Source organism: Physcomitrium patens, chromosome 3 (genome assembly GCF_059467195.1).
Source record: "Physcomitrium patens ecotype Gransden chromosome 3, ASM5946719v1, whole genome shotgun sequence".
Lineage (NCBI taxonomy): Eukaryota > Viridiplantae > Streptophyta > Bryopsida > Funariales > Funariaceae > Physcomitrium > Physcomitrium patens.
Window position 1 is genome coordinate 9064838 of NC_143412.1, and position 21558 is coordinate 9086395.

Genomic DNA, 21558 nt, shown 5'->3' on the forward strand with positions numbered 1-21558 from the left:
AATGGTTTTTTTTCTACAAAACATAAACAACGTTGTTGCTCAAAATTTGTGATAAGCTTACATTAGAAGGTTCTTTACATAAAATTAAGAAGTTGCCTCAAATTTCCTGAAAAAAACCATTAATTTTTTTTAAATAATTTAATTATGTTTTTTAAAATATTCAAAATTAAAATATGTATGGAAATATTTTAACTTACAAAAAAATGATGTGGTTTATTTTATACCTCCTTGTCATTATATACTTTCAAGGCTATTAAAAAAAAGATGTTATTTTTAATGTAGGAGGCCTTTGTAAGGGTTTCATACCATAATCATTTAAAGTAGGCTTTTGGATGTAAAACTCCCTTTAGTAAATATCAGTAAATTAATTTTAATATTTTTCTTTTATTCTTTCTTAGTTTTTATTTTTATTTTTTATTTTATTCTTTTATTCTTTATTTAATGTAAATATTTAATGTCAAAAATTCAAATATAAATTATCCATAAGATCAATATTATTAAATAAAATGTGAATTTAGATTTAAAAAGTGTTTAGATGGAATAATGAATATTTATTGTAGTGCAAAACTTAATTGATATATTTATTTCAATTATATTATGTAATGTAGATGAATTTAAGATCTTAAATTTTTTTATATTTATTTCAATATTGTTATTTTTATATTTTTCTATGAATTTTTTTCGTCTCTTTAAAAAATAGATTGATTTTAAAATTTATTTTTAAAATAAAAAATAGTATATTTACATATATACGTGTATAAATTTCTGAAAATAGGATTAATGTCAAATTTGTATCTAAGAATAGATAATATTTTAATTTTGAATCTTTAAGATTTTTTTTTTAATATTTATATTTATATTCGTATTAATTTGTGAAGGATTTCAAAAAACCATTTATTTTGAATATATTTATATTTAGATTCATGGCTTTTATTTTGAATATTTAATATGAATAAAATAAAATACTGGACATATATTTATATTTAGATTCATGGCTTTTATTTTGCATTAGGATTGATTTTTTCGTCTCATTTGATTCGTTATAAGAGAATCTAATTGCAATTTCGATTAAACCTGAAATAGTAACCTTACTTTGATATGTGTGTGTATATATATATATATGCTATTTATTTTTTTAATTTTATTTTCAAATCTCTGGTATTTCTAGTGCTTAGGAATTTTACAAGCAACAATGAAGCTTTGATTATTTGAACTTTCAAAAATATCTTGCGTAATTTGGACCTGAATATAAAAGAAAACTTGGCTCTTTGCAGAGAGAAAGGAAGGGACTGGTTGATTCCCAGTCAGTACAACATTTTAAAAATGACATCATTTGATCAATTCAAAAAAAAATAAAAATAAAAATAACTTGTTATCATTTAACAATGTCAAGAGGGTCGATACATTGCAATGTAAGTATTTTAATGTCAAGAGGGTCGATACATTGCAATGTAAGTATTTTAATGTCAAGAGGGTCGATACATTACTATTTTAACATGTAAGATACAGAAAATGTCAAGTATCAAACACCACGAAACCATCTTTATGTGCGAAGTATATATATATATATAGAATGGTATCGAGACCATCAATCAGCCTGACTCTCGGGCCGAAAACCGCCGCGGCCGCGCAGCATCCCGCGTCCAGTCCACGGGCTGCGTCAGCGACAACCGCCGTTAGGAGAAAACCGTCCTGGCGTTAGTCAGCGGCGACGCCGCATCCACGGGCTACATGGAGAGGCGGACGAGTAGGCAAGCAGTTGGTGCCGGCGCCAGATCCAGCACTGTACTGATCCGCAGGTGACCGCTTCTACTTCTTCTTTTTGGGAAGGATTCAACATTGGTTGTTACTTCCAGAGGTCACTAGCTTTTTCTGGTTGTGTTATCACGAGAAACCGAAACCAAGCAAGTCCTCTAATTACTGACAACTCCTTGCACGACAGTCGCGGTGCGATTGTAACTCTTGGACCGAACAGACTCCACCACGCTTCAGTTCTCGGCTCGGTATCGTCAAACTTCACAATGTCACGTCATGCAATACAAGCATCGTCGCGCTTCACAAGATAGATATCAAGGTTTCAGTCTGGAAGAAAGCTGATGCTGGGAATGGATTCTCCGAAGGTTTTTCCCGTCCATTGTAAATTCATCATCGAGCGAGCTTAGCATTGCAGACACAAGTTTCCCGGGCTCTTCTCAGTTGGAGACTATTCACAACTCCCCCTGCGTAGTTGCTCCAAGGTGCTGGTAATATGGCTCAGAATGCAACTCGTCCTTGAAGGATCACACAATGAAGGGGGCTTCGGTTGATCGGAAGGAATGAAATGAGAACAATCTGAATAATACTAATAAGCAATAAAGAACAATACACTCATCAGTGTCTGCTGTATGTAAACAAACATGCATTGAAGCTCTGGCTAGGTTGAGATCTCAGCTAAAATAAGACGAAATGCGATTTTAAAATGAAGCTTTATTTCTTTCAAGTATGAAGACCCGAAGTTTGATGGACCTACGGTTGACTTGCACAATGCAAAAAATCGAATAAAAAATTAAATTATGGAGTGTACTTTTTGATGTTTCTCAGCCTTTTTTATTTACTGAATAACATGGTTACAATCTTAAGAACATGAAATAAATATCTATTATATAAGGCAGCTTAGGAGACAAACAAGAAGAGATAAAAACGCTCTATGATTGGCCGCATGCCTCATCCTTTTTGTCAAAAGTGAAGCAAAAAAGCTAACTCAATCTTTTATCTATCAAAAATCAAACAAAGTAGCTGTCTATTTGAAATTGTGCATTTGTGCATTTGTGCAATTTGTAGAAACAGTACCGTGTCTAGGTGAATCGACGGCCGCATCTGTAGTTGCAACTCCAGATCCACGATGTTTGCTCACATCAACGAGATCTGCTTCCACTTGCTTCCACTTCCCCAGGTGGTACCAGTTATCTTCATGCTTCTCTGTGGGTGATCAACGTCCATGTTCACGAATACCACATTTGAGATTTTAACCAGTATGTTTTTACATGCAGATGTCCTTTGTGAAGAATAAATTGATGTTAAAGACTATCACCTCGATGCGGGATGCAGGATTTATGGTCACAGAGCAGGTACTTTCACACTCTTAAACCTTCAGAGTGTTGCGTGTTGCATCTTAGATGAAATGACTTCTTGAAAAATTAGCCTCTTTATCAATCTATTCGCTTTTCTTAGACAAATGTTGGTGATTGAAGGTCCAAGCAATTAAGAATGTGTCAGTATATGTCTCTCAGCTACGAAGAGTTGGGCGAGAACATTGTAAACTTCATACTTTTGCTCAAGGATATGTATACTGTTCTACTGTGGCTGTAGGGCGATAAGAATAGAATTATTCAATTTCTTGAAATTCCCTAATTTCATGTCGAATGTAATGCTAGCAATTGAATCTGGAAGCGTCTTAAGTCAACATTAATACAGTGCTTCACATAACCTTAAACCGGTCATTATTATAATCCTTTTGACGAAGAATGTTAGCAGTAATCTATACAAAATATTTACTGGGCAGAACACATTTTTCAGTTGTAACCATGGCATTACGTACAACGGATTTCATAGTGTTTGAACTCTTGCGCGAAGTATACATGTGGACGGAGAAGGACGACCTGTTCGTCATCAGAGCCGAGAAGAAGAAGAAGCAAACCAGCTCTCTGTATAATGAGATTTATCAGTTAGTAGGGTTTTACAGTGTCTTCCAGGGCGTGCTCCTCACTGCGGTTGCGCAATCAAACCTATTGACCTGCCACAACTGGTGGACGACTGTTTTTTCTTAGCTTATTTACGTCTCTGGTAACAATCTGCGGGGTGATTCAAAAATTTAAGTTTATTATTGAACTGGAGAATAACATGAGCAGCGAAGATCAGGTCCTTCACCTCTGCTCTACTCCGCCTTTGTGGACTGGGTTCGGATTCTCGAAGACAAATGCTGGAACCACCCCACACGAGGCGAGAATTAACTTCTAGATTACAAAGGACACGAGCCGAGTATTGTGGGTCATCTGCGAAAGCTGGAGTTACCACAGAATTGAGTCGTGGCTCGGGAATCTGTGCGAGGATGGCCGCTTGCAGGCATGTTTTACATTGCTTGATATCAATGTTATTTTCGCTATGTTAGAGCTATTGTTCGTGAGACTTATCATGTCGAACTCGAGGCAAGGGATCAGCTTTTGATGGATCATGTACTCCACCTACCTGGCAATGGCATCATCGCTCAATGGGGGCAAGTAAGAGAAGGTCTCGAACCTGGTCTGGCCAATGGGATTCCACACCTGCATGCACTGCACGAGGCTGCCGTTCTGGACAGAGCTCAAGCTCTGGGTCTTGCTAGCGGACAAGGTGATTTCTGGGAAAAAGATCGACCTGACGTACCCAGTGCAGTGGGAGGATACCAACATATCGTTCATCCGACGATTCAACACGTACCTGGAATACCCGTTCAATGAGCGCCAGATGGGTGTTAAGAGAGAGCGGAGGGATGAGTTGCAAGGTCTGTGTAGCAACTGAATAACTCAAGGGGCTTCTCGGCAAGCTGTGCGATACGAGGGATTGGAATTGTTATCTGCTGGAACTAATAATTTTGTCTGTTCTACCATTTGTTTGTTTCCATTTCACGAAGGGGTTCTAGGAAGAAAATCATAGAAATCTTATTTGAAACAAGCAGCATGATGAATTTGAGGGTTGAAAATAAAACAACTGTTTTAAGAAAATTAAACTCCATGCATTTCAATCTTTCAAAAAAAAAAAATCATTTTTTCAGTTTTTGTTTAGTTTTTTTTTGGGTTATGATCATTGTTTATGAGTGGTTGCGCAGGGATGGCATCTTCAGTGATTATTTTTGAAATGTGTTAACCTTAAAACGTGAAAAAATAACAAAAAAAAAAAAAAAAAAAAAAAAAAAAAATGCACTAGTTCATCATATACTGTTGTTGTCTGTTGTGGAAATTTGACACAATGTTTTTTTTTTGATATCATATATTTAAAATAATGATAAAATGATCCTAATTATAATTTTTAATTTTACTTTTGGAAAAAAAATATTTTTTACTTAAAATGTCAACTTTTAATAATATGAAATAAAATAAATATTTAACTATTGATATTAATATGAAAATTTATTTTTATTAAATTACCCACATCTAATACTTTATTATTATTAAATCTTTTTATTTATTATTAATTTATTAAATACATTGTGTGTATCTGTTTTTATTTTTTATTTTTTAAATTTCAAATAATACTTTCAACATTATTAATATTTAATTAATACAATTAAATAATTCAAGTTTTATTATAAGCTAAATTATTAAAATTTTACTACTTTTCCGTGGCCAACTGCACGGGTTTCCACTAATGTATATGTATATATATATATATATATATATATAATTGAAAATATAATTTGAACAATGCGAACAATTGCAATTAGGAAAAAGATTATTGAGATGAGTTGAACGTTACTGATGCTGGGATTATACTACGTAAATGCAATTGTTCACAAAGAATGTTGTCAAAATTAGGTCAAATTATTCTAATTTTGTTTATTAGCAACTAATACTTTTTCGACCAATCAATGGAAAAAGCTATAAATCGGACACAATTTGAGCGTAATCGGTGAAGGAACAGTAGTGAGTCTTTTGAAAATTTCAGTAACATCGAAGCTCACTTGACTGACCAAACAGCCTGGTATGTAAGGACTTTATGAGGATGTTAATAAACATATCTAGAATGTACTGAAATAGAGACCGAATAGTTTAAAAAGGGGATTATAAAACGTTCATCGTGAAATCCAATAAAGAGTGCAGGTCAAGCTTGCTTTGCGAAGCGTCTAAGTCGCTGCTTCTATTGAAGATAACAGTAGTGGAGCTTACACAGCACCCCTTTTCCTCTGCAGGATAGAGATGAATCTCTCTCCTCACACTGCTAATGCAACAAAGACTTACTCTCCAACATGATGGCAGCTATGTTTTATTGCGTTAGTGTTAGAGCTTCTTTTCGTTCACAGGATATGCAAGCAGACAAGCCGATCACCAGAGAAGATGGGTACTGGAGGAGGATACCCCATCAGTGATCTATTACATTGATAATCGACGAAAAGACGTGCTCTATTCTTTAGAAAGCGAATATCTCTCGATTATTTCAGCGGAAAAGCAACATAAGCAAGTTGAGCAATTACATGATGAAAACATGCACAGGGATTAAAATTCATTCTGGAGAGGATAACACTTCCTCGCACACTACACGCCGCAGCAGTATCCTTCGAGGGTTCACTGAAACTACTAGTTGTTCAACTACATATTAACAGTAGGCTGGAAGAAATCGAGTGTTAAATTGTTGTGTGTTTGCTTTCTGGAATGAAGCATCTTATCATCTGCGCGGTCCAGACATGCACACCCCGATTTGGGTGAGATGCGTCTTGTTGTTGGCCCCGAAGAACCCTACCACGTACCCCTTGTTTTTGGGGGAAAAGAAGTGTGTCGAAGCTGGGTTCTCGAAGTCTCCCCAGATGTACTGGTTTTCGTTGCTGTCAAAGAAGGAAATGGAGTCAAGACCGTATCGATTATAAGTTCCTCCGACTCGCACGTATGGCATGTTGTTAGGGTCGTTCACTCTCCACACCGTCTACAAACAATCCGTATGTCCTCATTAGCACGTGTTGCAATTAAGCACTAGAGAAATCCTTGTCACACCTGGAAGGAACCGTCACTGAAGAATTTCTACCCCAACTTTATGTTTGGCTTTGCTGACGATGTTGCAAGTTGATTTTTGAAAGTTATGTGGGGATTTAAGGAAATGGCGATGGGAGGAGAAATGAAGTGGGAGACACAATTACCTTGGACTTCATTCTGCCGGTAATCGTTCCGTGGGCGAACTTGGCGTAGGAAGGAGTCTTCTTGTCTTTTGTTAGGAAGCTAACCCACTCAGTCTCGATGCCCTTGACACCCTTGGGCGTGAAGCTTATCAAAAACGAGGACATGTTAGCGTGCTGGCCATCCGACCATGCGGTGGAGCCTTTGGGCAGATTCGGAGGCCATGGGCCGAACTTCAGTTTGCAGTCTTGATACCTAACCGGTGGTCCTTCGACCCTCAACATGCGGGACGGTGCTCGTGTGCCATAGACTGTGTTTGCGACGCTAGCTGCAAGAACCTGGTGAACATGGCGATGCGCTTCGTTACACGAGTGGAGTACATGGAATAGGTCAATCAATGCTATCATGTGCAGCCTCGGACATTACTCAAATTGACAAACCACTCTAATCGATAAACATTGCGACATTGACTTTGTCCTAAACTCCTAATACATTGAATGTAATCATCCCACTTGAATTGTACTCTGTGAAGCTTACCACAAGCAACAACATCCTAATCGACGCCATAGCTTAGAGAATTGGATGCAACTCAAATGTTCACATCAAACTGGGGCACAGAGGTTATAATGAAAACCCTGAGTGGAGCTCCTTACAAGCATTCTTACATTGCAACACGGCCGAGATCAGCTGTGGGTTGACTATTGCTAGTCAGCTGCAATACCGAAGATTTGGGTCCCTTCTGGTACATGACAAATGACAACCGATTCCAGCCCCATCGTCCCCAGCTACACATTATTGTATCCAAACATGACAGTGTGAAGTTGGATTGTAGTGGTCATGAGAGCAGCGGTTTGTGAATTTGCACGGTTCATGTGGGAACCATTGCAGATTTAATATCCGGATAACGGAGCGATGACTTTTAGTGCACAAACTGAGTGAATTATTCAGGTACGTAAATCACGATTGCACTGGAAAAGTCAGGGTTGACTAAGAGTGGAGTGTACATAAAAGTAGTCGTAGCAGAGGATAAGTACGATTCTCGTAGTTGGCACTTCGGTGCCACCACCTGAAAGCTTGTTGACTTTGAGATCCACGCTACGTGTACAACGCCGACGAGACACGCATCTAAGCCTGGGGGGACCCAGCATACACAGATCGAAACCTCGGTCAACTCATCACAGATTCATAGGCTAATTCGATGCCTTCAATCGGTGCACGACCAGACTGATTGAATTCTTAGCACTACACAGATTTCATTGCACATTAAAAGCTCTAAGAATGGGAAAAGCATTGTAGACTTTACTCAGAAGAGGCTCTAGGCCAAACAAAATGATGCAGTAACCACAAGAACTGCTAGTGAATGGTCCCCAACCTAATAATTCTGGGCATTGTCAGCGAAGTCACAAGGGGACTCAAAATTAAAGAGAAGATAGCCCCACACACAAATTTTTAGTTCCACGTGCACATAATCTAGTTACCGCTATTAAATTCTTCGTACATAAACTACTCGAAAGGATCCCACTAATTGCATGCTACGGCTACGACAATACTTGAACCGAATCAAAGTTCCTTATGCGTTTGCAACAACTACACGATCACATTAATCGAAGGGACGGAGAATCACATACTCAACATTTGCCATCGGTGCTTCTTCATACCGATCAGGTTCTCCACCTCGTGGCTCCTCCTCCAAATGAATTTCTGCGGGCAGGCGACTCAGCTCCGGTCTCCACGCCCCGAGATGGCTTCTCTTTCGAATTTCCTGCTTTGGGACTTGGACTCCCTCGGTTCTGCAAGTTGAACGTAAGATGGTTAGAAAGTCACTTAGAACCCCTACACAAGGTAAGGTTCTGATCATTCCTGGTGCATCTCTTCAGCTTTATTCTAACATTACGAATTTCTCGCTCTTCTATTCGATCTAAAAATTGACGTGCCTGGAACGAGTGGGCCTTCTTTGTGACGAAGGTGGTCTTGGGAGAATCGGTTCCCTTGCTCGGAGGCGTACCCCCAATAGAATAACGCTTCGGCGTCTTGGCAGGGGATTCTGGGGTGTCAGAATTTCTTGTCTTCGGATTGCTGGATGACCGAAACTTAGCCTTGGCAGACTCAGTTGCAGCCATATAGCGGCATGTCGGTCGCTTGCTTGGGATGGGGCTATCTCCGTTTTCGCCGACCTTCTCTCCTTTCTTCACTTTGCTGTCAACGTTTTCCTGGTGTCCACTATTGGGGTGTCCATTGATGACGTCTGAGCATTAACGGCAACGGGTTTAGAATCATAACGAATGAACATTCTTCTCATGTTTGAACTGTAACTCACAATCAAAAGTAAATAAATAAAACATATCTTCGGGTACCGCCACGTAAAATGACGTCAAGCCGACTACCTGAGACTGAGCCCTTGACGCTTGGTGTGCCTTCCACAAGTTGATGTGCACCATTCGAAGCGGACAGACAGTCGCTGTGGTCTTCTCCATTCAACGCTCCATTCGTCGCTTCATTAGTGTCCCCTTCGTCATAGCTGTGCGCTTCTGGTAAGACCAAATGCTCCATAGTCACAGCTAGATCATCTTCTGCGGAATTCAGACCTTCTGACCTTCCGGGGACATGAAGCGATGCATTCATCGCTTGTGGCGAAGGCTGTAAATGCATTGATTCAGTGTCTGAGGATACTGGAGATGGGGGTGCTTTCTTAGTTTCTTGAGGAGTTCTTGGCCCCGAGAACTGTGAGGGTCTGTCTTCTTCCAAGCTTGGATGAGTAGGCACTTCAATGGGCGGTGGTTTGACATTTGCGCGATGCGTGTGTGAAGTTGGAGACGATGTGGGAGGAAGAGGTAATGGAACAGGCGTCGGTGCACGGCATTCTACTCCAGCACATCTAGGCTCTTTTTTCTCGGGCAAGGAGAACAACTGGGTTGACGATCTGTCAGTAGTTTCTTTTTTCTCGGACGCAGGGCATGGAGATGATCGTGTAGAATCCTTCTTCTCAGAGAAAGGGCTTGAAGGCCCGATGGGTTTCTTTTTCTCGTGAGTGTGGCTTGAAACTCGACCAGATTCTTTCTTCTCGGATAAGATATTCGAGGATTTGACACTGGCTGGATCCTTCTTCTCAAGCAAGGGACTGAGGCCTCGGGAAGACTCCTTCTTTTCAGGGATGGGACTAGGACCTTGGGCAGACTCCTTCTTCTCAGGCAAGGGGCTTGAAGGGGATCTGGACTTCGCAGGAGTGGGGCTAGAGATGCAGTCCTCATTACTCTTCACTTTAAGGGTGTTCACGTCCACCTCCTTTGTAGTGTATACCTTCGAGTTCTTCCGCGATGGGATGATTTCTATGAAGTCTTTTGAATCCTTGGAATCTTTTGACGTTTCTTTTGAATTCTTAAAACTTTTTGGCTCCTCAGCATTGCGTATCTCCCATGACCTGGCATTGGACCATAGCTCCAGCCATGTCCAACCCCAGTGAGGTTGGCTTGGGTCACAGTCAATGAACAATGAACCTTGGTTCGGAGCACTCCTCTTCAACTGCGACATAACTCCAACTCTGTGTCAGGTTTAACATGCTTCTGTAGGATCGATAGGGTAAATGCACTTGGAATCTCAGAAACACTACACAATGTGAATTGGAGCTTTGAACAAATATTGTGAGCACCATCATCCTTAACATATATTCTCCACTGAGAAAGGAAACTTTTGCACCCACGATCAGAAATTTTTATGGACGTGGAGTACCTGCTCAGTTAGGAGACTCCCCGTGGGTCGTTTCTGTTTGAACGTTTCATCTTCACGTCCGCTTGTCTGGGGCTGTTCAGCTGGTAATTCGCATCTACTTACAGTCTGAACAGAAAGACACCGTGAGCTGAGTAGGATGTGTATGTACAGGGTTCATTTTCTTCCAGATTTGGAAGGATTCCCCTATCCTACAGAGAATGCTCAAATGCCAGATCTGTGAGAGAAGTGGGCCATACCCCATGTAAGCCACCCCGAGTACTGAGTCGTCGCCGCTTTGATATCCTGCTTCGCACAGCCCGACCATCCTTCGACTTTCGAACAAGCCGTCCTCGATAGACAGATTGGACACGGACAATAGCTTCCATCGTTTGAAGTGTCGTGGATGCTTGTCTACGCACTTGATGTCCTCGGACCAATGCTTGAAGTTTTATTAATCCGTTCAACGCCTGTCAAACACACAACTATGAGATGGTAAACGCTTCTTCCCCTTGTACGCTGAACACAGTAATTGAACGACGGTGAGTTTCCACATCTGGACATTGAGGTCTTGCGTTCTCTGAATGGAAGGTTTGGCAACGTACCAAGGGTTCCGAAAAGCGTTGCTGAATCCTAAGAGCTGCCTCTTCTTCTTCACTCAAAGAGCTGTCATCATCGTCATCCTGTTGTTTGTGAACTTCTGTGTTATCCTCCACTCGTACCAAATTTTCTGATTCTTTTTCCTGAAGTTTAAGAGAAATAATAGAATCCACAGCTTCTGGCGTGGGCAGTGGTTGCCCTCGGCTCTGCTCAACCCCAACCTCGTCTTGAGTGACAATTTCATACGATGGGAGTGGATGAGGCGTTAGCACTTGGTGAGATGTCAGTGAGATGTCATGCTTGGCGAGGAGTTTTTGATCATTAGCATCAATCTTCTGCATTGGAAGTTTCACATCATTCAATTAGCTGAGTCGACACTACTTGTAAAACTCCGGTGCCCAGCAGTAGATTGAAGGTCTGAGAAACTCGAGCAATGTGAGTTATAGAAGCGAATACAACCAGCACCTCAATATTAAAGCATAAAGTTTCAGCTAAACGACCTATTAGAAAATTTGGTGTGATTTTCCAATGAACTTGCCATCCAGTAACGCAATCTGGACCCTACATTGTTCCATAACCTTACCGTATCCTGATCTGAAGTATGCGGTCTCTCCTTGGATGGTGACCGGAAGGCCTTCTTCACAGCTTTGAACCACTTAGTAGGCTTGTTTGATTTCCCCATTGTGCTCTACTCGCTGCTTCGACCTTCAGCCGCTTTCAAGAGCCTGCGAAAAGTAGCAATGTAATTTGAGAATCAGGCTCCCTTTTTGGGAGCTACATTTCCTACGAGGAACTTGACACCTTCGGCTGTAGACAATAACGGAGCATCAGCTAGCCGGACTGATGACTAACACTTGACAACAGATTATTTTCGTGTACCTAGATCACTTAGTTCCAGAATCGAAAAATGTCATCTTGAGGGATTAACTATTGTGAAGATTTAATCATGCAAAAAAATAAAATTAAAAATAAAAAGTAGAAAAAGATTCAAGGATTTAGAAGACGCAGCTTCAAGAAAGGTTTGCGGTCCAAATGAGCGGATGAACCAAATCATGAAACACAGAGTACAACCTCGGTTAATCTACTACAGATAGATAGGATTGAGTATTTGACTTTTAGATGTGCACGAAAGTTATTTTCAGTAAGACAGAAAAGTATAATGTAGGGCCTAGAGGCAAAGAAATGACTTGGCGAGAGACATAATGACTCTGATATGGCTTGAGAATCCATACCAGTATTTCTAAAACCAAAGACTACCGACTCGGACACCTTGAGAAATTTTGATTTTCAAATGAACAAAAGATAAGTATTTGGTCCTCAGAAGTAGCTAAACTCTTGGCCTTTCCAATGGAGCTGAGGATGAAGTCAAGTTCCACTGTTGAGAACACATCAGGGTAGACCATGTATACAGCAAGTTTTATGAAGGGTAGTTGATATCGACATCAGGAGGTAAAACTGGCATATCATGCCGAAAGCGAGCGCCCTGAGAAATACACTTAGCCTCGAAGAGTGGCAAGATTAAACTATTTTAAACTTCCCAGAAGAAGACTAAATCAAGCAAATATAGAATGCCTGCGGTTTATGCTTCACAATTCCTTGTAAACCATTTCAGTATCCAAATGTCCAAAAAAAATTAAGTCGCCACTAGTCAAGATTTCCTGCCATTCCAAGTTCTGTACTATCAATGTTCAAAGGTGATTCGTAAGAAGCTACAGTTTAAAGTAGAAGTCTTCGAGGAGCTTCATCGGGTAGCACCAGCAACACCCATTGAAAGACTTCGCAGCAGCGTTTATTGAACAAACCAAGCGAAGTGCCAATATCATTTATTGGCCTGATGATACCTCTATCTCTAGTGACTCGACAATTCCTACGATCTTTCGAAAACTCGATCTTCAGATTATTAATATGCACACCCATTTGTGACATTCATCTCTCCTGGAACACTTCACTTCAGTGGCAGGGAATGACTCACCATCCACCGTAGATGCAGGGCCCTGAAACAACCTCAAGGCGAAAGAAATCTTAAACCTTCTCCTTGCTTGAATGTCTTCCCATGAAAGAGCATTTCCAGTGCCTGCTACAAGGGATATGAAGACAACATTATCAACAACTAAAGACCCACTTCCAACGTAATAAAATGCCCTTCGGTACTGATGATTTCTTGGTCGAATAAGAGCTTTAGTCTCGGGCTCAGATGGGAGCGTCCGCTGAAAACATATTAAATCAAAGCTGCCGTCTGTGTTACACAAGATCCTGAGAGATAAACATGCTTCAGAGGTAACCGCCTCGGTAACTCTCAGAAATCTTCAGGCGCATCAGGTTCTACGCTTGCCTGTACAACAGGGACAAAACATCATTTCAGCAAATGAGACTAAAGAATTAAAGGGTCTCCATTGCAATACGTAAGCTCTTCCTTCAAGGGCATCAAACAAAGCAAAAACCCGGACTCGGATTGGAATCTGCAAATGTTGTCAGACAGCCATAGCCTGCCAAAGCTACACGAGCCGAGCGCCAACACAAAAGACAGTACATACAGATGCCTCTGTGTGTGTGTGTGTGTATCTGTACTCAGAAGACAAACAAATGCTAATGTCGTGGTATCCCCCACACAAGAAATCTCTCGCCCAGCAACAAGGTATCTAAAGGTCATGACGTACTCTGTCGAAGTCCTCTATGGCAGTCCGCAGCTCTTCCTTCCTGCACTTCGGGCATTACACTCCCCCGACCCCACAACCTTCAGCTCCCGAAGGCTCCAACATTCGAAACAACTCGTCAACATCTGTCCCCGAGGCCTACACCCATGACTTACACACAACCTTACACCTCCATTTCACGAAAACGTCTGAGCCATCTCGTTGCTGTGCATAGCATCATGACAAGCAAACTGTCGATCTGCAGAGGCAGCAATCACCGACCCCCTCCGTCGTGGCTCGTACGCTTTTCTGCCTGCTGGTCAGGGATTAATCTCAATCGCCCCAATTTTTCGGTAAGCTAAATTTACACCATCAAGGCACCTCTACCATCAAGGCACCTCTACGCCCAGGCTGTGGGCATTTCACTCTCTGGAGCTTCAGGGGAGACACCTTTTTCCCTGGTTCAGCCACTTTGTTGGCCACCTCCCTCTCATCACCCAGCCAGTCAGTTGTCATCATCTACTTGGGCGAGGTCTCCAGCAAATCCAGCTCCTCCGCTCAGTCACCCAAGCAAACCCTTGCAACAATCTTCTACATTGCCAGATCGTTACAGTCAAGCTACAGTAGTACCAAACCACTGTAAGTTCACTGCAGAGACTGGAGATAAAATAAATAAATAAATAAACTCTTTCTCTACACTCATCAAAGTCCTTAAAGCTACCAATATAATGTACGTCCTCAGCTACTCTACGCGATTGTCCGTCTATCTACCACAATCTCCTTCACGTTGTCTGCGTCCTCCAAAAAGGACGACGGAGGAAGGAAAAATTCGCTCTTTGCGTTGGTCCAGATTCTAAAACGAGAACTGGTTCTCTTGTTTAGACCCACTTTCTGCAACTTCCTGTATACTTTTTTACGTGAACCCCAACAGGAGATGGTGGATTTTTACATGACACCTGCCAATTTTTTTCTCGTATTCGTCAATAATTGACACTTCGAGTCAAACACACGTACAAGCAACTATTCCTTCCGATTCAAAGTAATACGTCATCACGGTGAGGCTATACCAAACGGCTTCTGACTATACGGTAGAAGAACGAACTGGCAACGTCGTCTGTGGGATCAGTCAATGCACATACGTGCGGATCGCTGCCTCTACACCGTATCGTCCACGACCAGAAGCATGTCAAGAGTAATTACACTGCAGAGGGGGTTGAGTTAGGATGAGTTCTTCGTACCTACTAACCATCATCCTGCTTGCTCCCGAATCATAACAAACAAGCAGATGAATAAGTTGGAATTGGTGATCAGAGACTATAACTTCAAAAACCCCTTGTAGTAACCCTCACTAGCAACTTGCTGGTGAAACGGTAAAGACGACTGAGATAGGTTAGTGTGGGATTGATCTCGCAGAATCCTCCCCATTGAATGTTCATAATTTCGGAGGGTCTTGTAACTCGTTCCCTCTGCCTGCTATAGATTGTGCATTCTAGACCTACTGTCTACGTGTGGATCCCTGAGCTGGCTAAGAAACTGCAGAAATTAGCAAGAGTAAAAGCCAATTGAGATTGGCTTGATGATCCATTCCTTTCTCATGACTTCCATTTTGGTAGATTCCCACTAACCTGGCATGGGGTGGAGGGCAAGGTACATAAGCTTGTTTGCATCTTCTTCTTTTGAGCCACATACACAATCATTGAGACACACACACACACACACATATATATATATATATATATATACCCACTTCAGTTACTTAGGGCAGTGTGTTTCATAAACTGGGATCTCATGCTTCTTTGGCATGTGTATCTTATTAAGTGCAAGTGCCACACCTTGCCACTTTATAAATCTGCAAGTGGCAAGGTGCAGCACTTTATGTTCTGTGTCTTTTTGAAGATTTTGCACTGCTTTTCATGTCCTGTGACAGATTGTAACTGATGTTTGAGCTCCACTTAAAATGGTTGTCATGAAGAGAAAGCTGAAACTAGGACATCCCTTCTGATGTAAACTGTCTCCCTGAAGTTACCATGCCTGCTTTCATCAGGAGTATCAGTAATTCAAAGGTTTTGTATGCTAAATATTGAACTAGGGAAGCATTTAATGTAGAGAGCCTTATTGAATACAGCAGGGTTGTGAATCTGCTTTAATTCATTTCACTCAAAGTTTGAATCATACGGAAGCCTTTCATGAGCTGAATGAACTTCATTTGAATTGTAAAGTATCAAAGGATCATACCTTGTTTTAGTCTGCAATGAATTGTGGGCTTCACCCCCCTGCCAACAATAATAAAGAATTAATAAAATGAGGAAACAAGTTGGAGCTAAATTGGTCCTGATTCGAAATTTTAATGTTTTGTGTTGTTCTGAAAATAACCCTCCGGAAAATATATATGTATATGTAACAAAAACTTGAAATAGAAATGGAAGCAACTATAGTATTTTCTTTTTCTTTTTCGTTTTTCTGGAGGGTTGTTTGTTTCTTCTATGAGATTTCCTCTGTTATTTTCAGCGTCACAATGTATCTTTAAATAATAAATACAAATTATGAAGTTGATTTTACTTTTTAATTTACTAAAATTTCAAATTTACTCAAATATTTTGGTGCCCATACATATAATTCTCCAATTTTATCTTCAAACTACTTATTAATGCTGTTAGTATTATTTGTGGACTATCTTATTTTTATTACTGTTGCTATTACTATCTTTGAATACTTGTAAAAGTATTTGGTTGGTGTGTATGTATATATATACACATATATGTGTGTGTGTGTGTGCGTACATATGTTATCCAATATCTTTCTCCCTATCTCTTTTTACTTTGCTCTTTGCCACATACTGCCAATCCTTACTATGTGCTAACAAGTGCTTAATGTACCAATCTCCCTGTAGAAGTTGGACTTTGTGTGTTACAGCCAAACTTGCACTCACACACACACAATTTTTTTTGTGTGTGTATATATATATATATATATATAATACTTGTTGCACTTTTCTAATGTTAAAATTGACTGCTCATAAATTCTCCACAATGCACACTTTGAGGGTGTCAAGAAGATCAAGGATTTTGAACTAGGGTCATGAGAGAAATCTAGTTTCTGGTCTAGAATTTTGAAATTGAATTGTGTTTGCAAAATTAATACTGACATTACAAGTTTGTAGCATTGAGTACAATGTGTAGATCAAGGCCATCTTCTTACACTCCACTTAAAGCATATCACTATGCAGTCTCTGGGCTTTAGTAATGAAAGCAATTGTTTTAAAAAATGAACGAAAACAAAATAAAATAAAAATGCAGAGAGATACTTCTTCTAGACAAGTATTGAGTAGAAAGCAGTGAGAAGAGCATCAAAAACTTTATGGTTTTTATCCACTGCACCTAAGTGTCATGGATGTAACAACACCCTAGAGATGGGGATGACAAAGTGTCAGATTATCCTGGATACATATATATATATATATATATATACACACTGAAGTTGGATGATTGAAGCAGACACAATTTCCTTCAGCAAATGCAATGCAAGTTCTTTTAACCAAGACAAGAATAAGAATAAGAATGATTCCATCTCTGCACAACCCCATGTGCTAGCCACCTTGTAACACATTCCTTCAACTTGCCCAAAAAAAAAATGCATAAAACAAGCTGTTTATATTATACATGGCAATGTAACAAAGGGAGGGGGGGGTATTATTAATATTATACTTATGGACTTTGAGGGTTTAGACAGGCAGAGAGGTTAGATGAGCTGCAGTAGAGGAGGGGCCATCAAAGTCACAGGGTGATTTGTCTTTTACACCTACTGAAACTACAAAACAATGGCCCTTCACAATACTACTACACTCACAAATCCCAGATTTTTGTATATACAAACATTTGTAGATATCAGAACATGCACAAGCTGGATACTTGGCACTGCTGCTGGGACTGTAAAGGTTCAATGAAAAGTTTTTATAATAAAGATGGGGGGCCAAGGCAAACAAAGGAAAAGTATGTGTTGAGATTCGTCTGCTGCTTACCTCCAATGCCATCCACATTCCTTGCCACACATTCCCATCTCAGCACACTCACTCACACTCACCCACTGTTTGCAAACACAGTAAGCAATTGTGGGTTACCTGTGCTGCAATGAAAATTGTTACCACAAATTATTCACCTGGGCAACTATACATACACAGACATCTTCATGTGTGTGTGAAGAGATAGGATGGAGTAAAGCTTCTTTTTCTTTTGCAACAAAGCTTGCAAAGCATTTAGCTTGGTTAATTGGAAGGTGGAGTTCTGAGACAATGACAATATAGAAGTGACACTGGCAATCCTATATATATATATACATATACATATGTGTGTGGGGTTGGGGTTGAATTACAGGTCATTCAACAGACAGGCTAAGGGATCAGTGGCAGAGCTTGGATCAGCTGTGGCTCTGTCTGTCAGCTGCAAGGCCGCTTCTCGCTCTCTCCCCATAAATACTAAGTTAAAACCCAGTTTCCTCCTCTTCCACCACAACCTGCAGAATTCTCATCACACCCATACCTCTCTCTGGTGCTTTCCTTGTCAGAAGCAGCAGCACTGGCTGTTACCCTTTTGTTTATGCAGGTATTGCCCACATTATGTGGTTGCACAGCTGGAGGGCTATGATACCCATCTGATGGAGACTCTCTTCAAAATAACACTTACAACAAACATATCTTCTTTCAGAAAAAACAGATGGGTTTTACTCAATAGACACACAGCAGCTAAAGAGAGACACAAACATCCCTTCTGACGGGTCAATTTTTTTCTTCTTCTTCTTCTTCTTCTTTCAATCAACTATAATCATAACTTCTACTCCCTGCAAATATCTCCAAACTAGAAAAAAAAAAAAAAAAAAAAAAAGTTAATTAAAACTCACCTGAAATTTGTGACAGTTGTCTCTGAGGTCATCAACAGAAACCATTGCAAGGAGGTTAACAACATAGGAAAGTGAGATAGCAGTCGGCAAAAGAAAAAAGATACACTCCACATAGATATATGAGAAATTAATTGACATGTACCTAGAACCTCCATCTAGAGTTCCATTCTCTTCAGATTCTTTTAAAAAAAATCTGTTGTTGTTTTTTTCAGTTCTTTTTTCCTTCCTATTCAGAGGAGGTTTTTGAGAGAGGAACTTTTCATCCTGTTCCCAAAGCACGCAGTGAACATGGGGAATGTCAGGGGAACAGGGGGGGGGCATGTGGGGAACAATGTGGTCATCCATCTGTGATTGGGATTAACGCTCATCCCCAGTGCCGCACTTCCTGCTGCTGCTATTGCTGCAGAGAGCGCTCTATTATCATCACCCCCACCCAATATTGTCAGAGGCCCATCAACTGTGAACCAACCCCAATTTTATTGAAAGAGGAAAGTGAACGAAAAAGAACAAATAAGAAGAAGAAGAAAATTGGGTTGTCCAGCTTGGCCAGCTTCACATTTGTGTCCCATATAATCATAATGGTAATAATAATAATATGTCTGATTGGAACCCATCTTTCTGGTCAGAGGGAAGATTATTTGATGTTTGGGAGATCAATGGGGTTGTGTGTTTGGCTTGGGGATAAAACTTGAGAGGGACATCCAATCCAAGCTCACGCACAGATTTTGAGCGTAAAGCGAAAAGAGACACACTGTGCAGTGTAATCTCATGAAGTTCATAGCCACTTTTTGTTTCTTTCTCTGAAATGGCTTTTATTTTTGGAGATGAGAATGAAAATGTAGCACTTCTATGATTGCCTACATGGTTTTTTTTTTTTTTTTTTTTTTTTTTCTTCTCGAGAAATTGGAATATGGGTTTTTATAATAGTAAAATATTTATTTTCAATATGTATATGTGTGTGAGTACATATATATTTATATATATATTGCAAACATGTCCTTTTTTTCTAGTTCCCATCAGGCAGGTGGGAATTTTACAAAAATTGCACAGTTGGGATACAGATTGCCATAGCAGGTCATAATCCATTAGAATGTCATTGTGCCATTCTTTAATAGTTTGATGTCATAAAAAAAGATCTGTTTGTACATAATCTCACTTTGATTTTGTTTTTACAGCTATTGACTTAAACACCAAATTATCTCTTTATACATAAATTTCAAATTATAAGTTAAATAGGTCGGCATAAAATAAAATTTTAATATTAAATATTTTGTTTTGTTTTTCATTTTGTTTTTTTTCTTCAATATAATTTCTTTTTTCCACATTTCTGACTTTGTTAGTACTTTTAACTCTTACAAACGTAGTATTTATTATTGAAAAGTAAAGTTGAAACTATAGTTCTAATAAGATCATTCAAATAAGTTAACAAATAAAAATTTCAATTTTCAAAGTCTTTAGTTTCTATATATCAATACAACAACATGAAAAAGTGAATGTATGAATCAAGTTAAGTTGATTTTAAGGAGTATTTAAAGTAAGTAAGTCTTTGTAAGCACACTTATAGTGTTTTACTTAGTATTGAAAAGTTATCCTCAAAAAGTATCCATAATACTAAGAATACAAGTAGGATTACAAAATATTGTCTAAAACTTGTCATATACTTTTTTCTTGACAAATACCTTAAGAAGAAGAAGCAAAAATCATTGAATTTGGAAGTTACAATTAATACTATTCAGTACTTCAGTAATATAGGATGGAAAAAAGGAATCTATATATATATATATATATATATTTAAAAGTAAAAAAAAAAAGTAAAAAATAAAAAACAAATAAACAAATAAAAACAAATAAAAAAAAACAAAGAATTCAAAAAATAGAATTAGATGAAAGGAATTTAAAGCTAAGTATTTCAAATCCTTAAGGTAATTTTTGTCTCTTGTGAATAATTAGAATGGATCAAATAATTAATTAATTTTATTAGCATCTATGATTTTGCTAATGTATATAAATGCCTCAGATTTTTCAAATTAAAGTTGATGTCACGGACACAGAAATACAGACTCGAGATCTAACAAGAAGTTCAAGAAGAACTGGCAAGAACTAGATTAATCAGATGAATACAAGAACAACACCAGAGAGATGAGGTAGAGCTCTAAGAGATGTGTTGTCGAGATTGAAGAACTCTTCAGCCTCAATTCCAATATATACTCCTATTTAGGAAGCTTCTCAAGTAACTTCTACCAACTAGGAAGCTTCTAGAAGGTTCCAGAGACTTGCTTCTAGAAGGTTCTAGAAACTTGTCTCTAGAAGGTTCTAAGGACTATGTCCCTAACATCTTCTATCAACTAGGAAGCTTCTCAAGCAATTTTCATCAACTATGAAGCTTCTAGAAGGTTCTAGAAACTTGTCTTTAGAAGGTTCTAAGGACTATGTCCCTAACATCACCCCGTCCTTTAGCTTCGAGGTCTCTGAGAAGCAGTGTTGTTGTTAATCAGTACCAATGCAAGAAAATGAAGATCTGTCGCATAATGTCTGCTATGAACTCCAATTGTTGTTCACGAGGCAAGTGGTTCATCGGCCCTTGAAGCCAACGGTAGTGGCCCACTCCTTTGACTTCTGACCAAGCATGAACTTCCGTGTCCTCATTGTGAAATTATCCTGCAAACATGCCTTCTGGCTGACCATCCTAAGCAGGCTCAAACTCAAATACAATCACTAGTGATCGGTTACTTGGTATCCTCCGTCGTCATCGTGGTGTAGGCAGTTCTTAATCTAGGGGTCGCCTTCGTGAGCTAGTCGATTGAGATAATCTGACTGACATAGTATCTATCTCTTGGCTATCCATATCAGAAGACCAAACCATGGCTACTGAAAAAATTCTACTTTATCTT

At 39.4% G+C, this 21558-nt stretch overlaps 3 protein-coding genes across 8 annotated transcripts; 1 reads left to right on the plus strand and 2 right to left on the minus strand.

The window, feature by feature from the left end:
* Nucleotides 1-822: 822 nt before the first annotated feature.
* On the plus strand, nt 823-4793 carry LOC141045165 (uncharacterized). Of its 4 annotated transcripts, none has more exons than XM_073532609.2 (4): nt 823-2932; nt 3030-3107; nt 3231-3294; nt 3556-4793. In XM_073532609.2, the coding sequence occupies exons 1-4, from the start codon at nt 2882-2884 to the stop codon at nt 3804-3806; spliced, it is 444 nt and encodes a 147-aa protein (XP_073388710.1). In that variant the 5' UTR covers nt 823-2881; the 3' UTR covers nt 3807-4793. The 4 variants fall into 4 exon arrangements, 3 of the variants coding, with proteins under 3 accessions (XP_073388710.1, XP_073388712.1, XP_073388711.1); XM_073532611.2 differs by having other exon boundaries at nt 1636-2771; XM_073532610.2 differs by having other exon boundaries at nt 1639-2721.
* A 1344-nt stretch (nt 4794-6137) lies between these two features.
* On the minus strand, nt 6138-7704 carry LOC112280393 (uncharacterized). Of its 2 annotated transcripts, none has more exons than XM_024515846.2 (3): nt 7505-7704; nt 6863-7177; nt 6138-6651 (listed from the first exon to the last, which is right to left on the minus strand). In XM_024515846.2, the coding sequence occupies exons 2-3, from the start codon at nt 7121-7123 to the stop codon at nt 6397-6399; spliced, it is 516 nt and encodes a 171-aa protein (XP_024371614.1). In that variant the 5' UTR covers nt 7124-7177; nt 7505-7704; the 3' UTR covers nt 6138-6396. The 2 variants fall into 2 exon arrangements, with proteins under 2 accessions (XP_024371614.1, XP_024371612.1); XM_024515844.3 differs by having other exon boundaries at nt 7377-7685.
* A 414-nt stretch (nt 7705-8118) lies between these two features.
* On the minus strand, nt 8119-14259 carry LOC112280392 (uncharacterized). Of its 2 annotated transcripts, none has more exons than XM_024515842.3 (9): nt 13799-14259; nt 13114-13473; nt 11725-11866; nt 11147-11476; nt 10802-11011; nt 10566-10670; nt 9224-10358; nt 8774-9084; nt 8119-8629 (listed from the first exon to the last, which is right to left on the minus strand). In XM_024515842.3, the coding sequence occupies exons 3-9, from the start codon at nt 11821-11823 to the stop codon at nt 8501-8503; spliced, it is 2319 nt and encodes a 772-aa protein (XP_024371610.1). In that variant the 5' UTR covers nt 11824-11866; nt 13114-13473; nt 13799-14259; the 3' UTR covers nt 8119-8500. The 2 variants fall into 2 exon arrangements, with proteins under 2 accessions (XP_024371610.1, XP_024371611.1); XM_024515843.3 differs by having other exon boundaries at nt 11147-11473; nt 13799-14007.
* Between the last annotated feature and the right edge of the window lie 7299 nt (nt 14260-21558).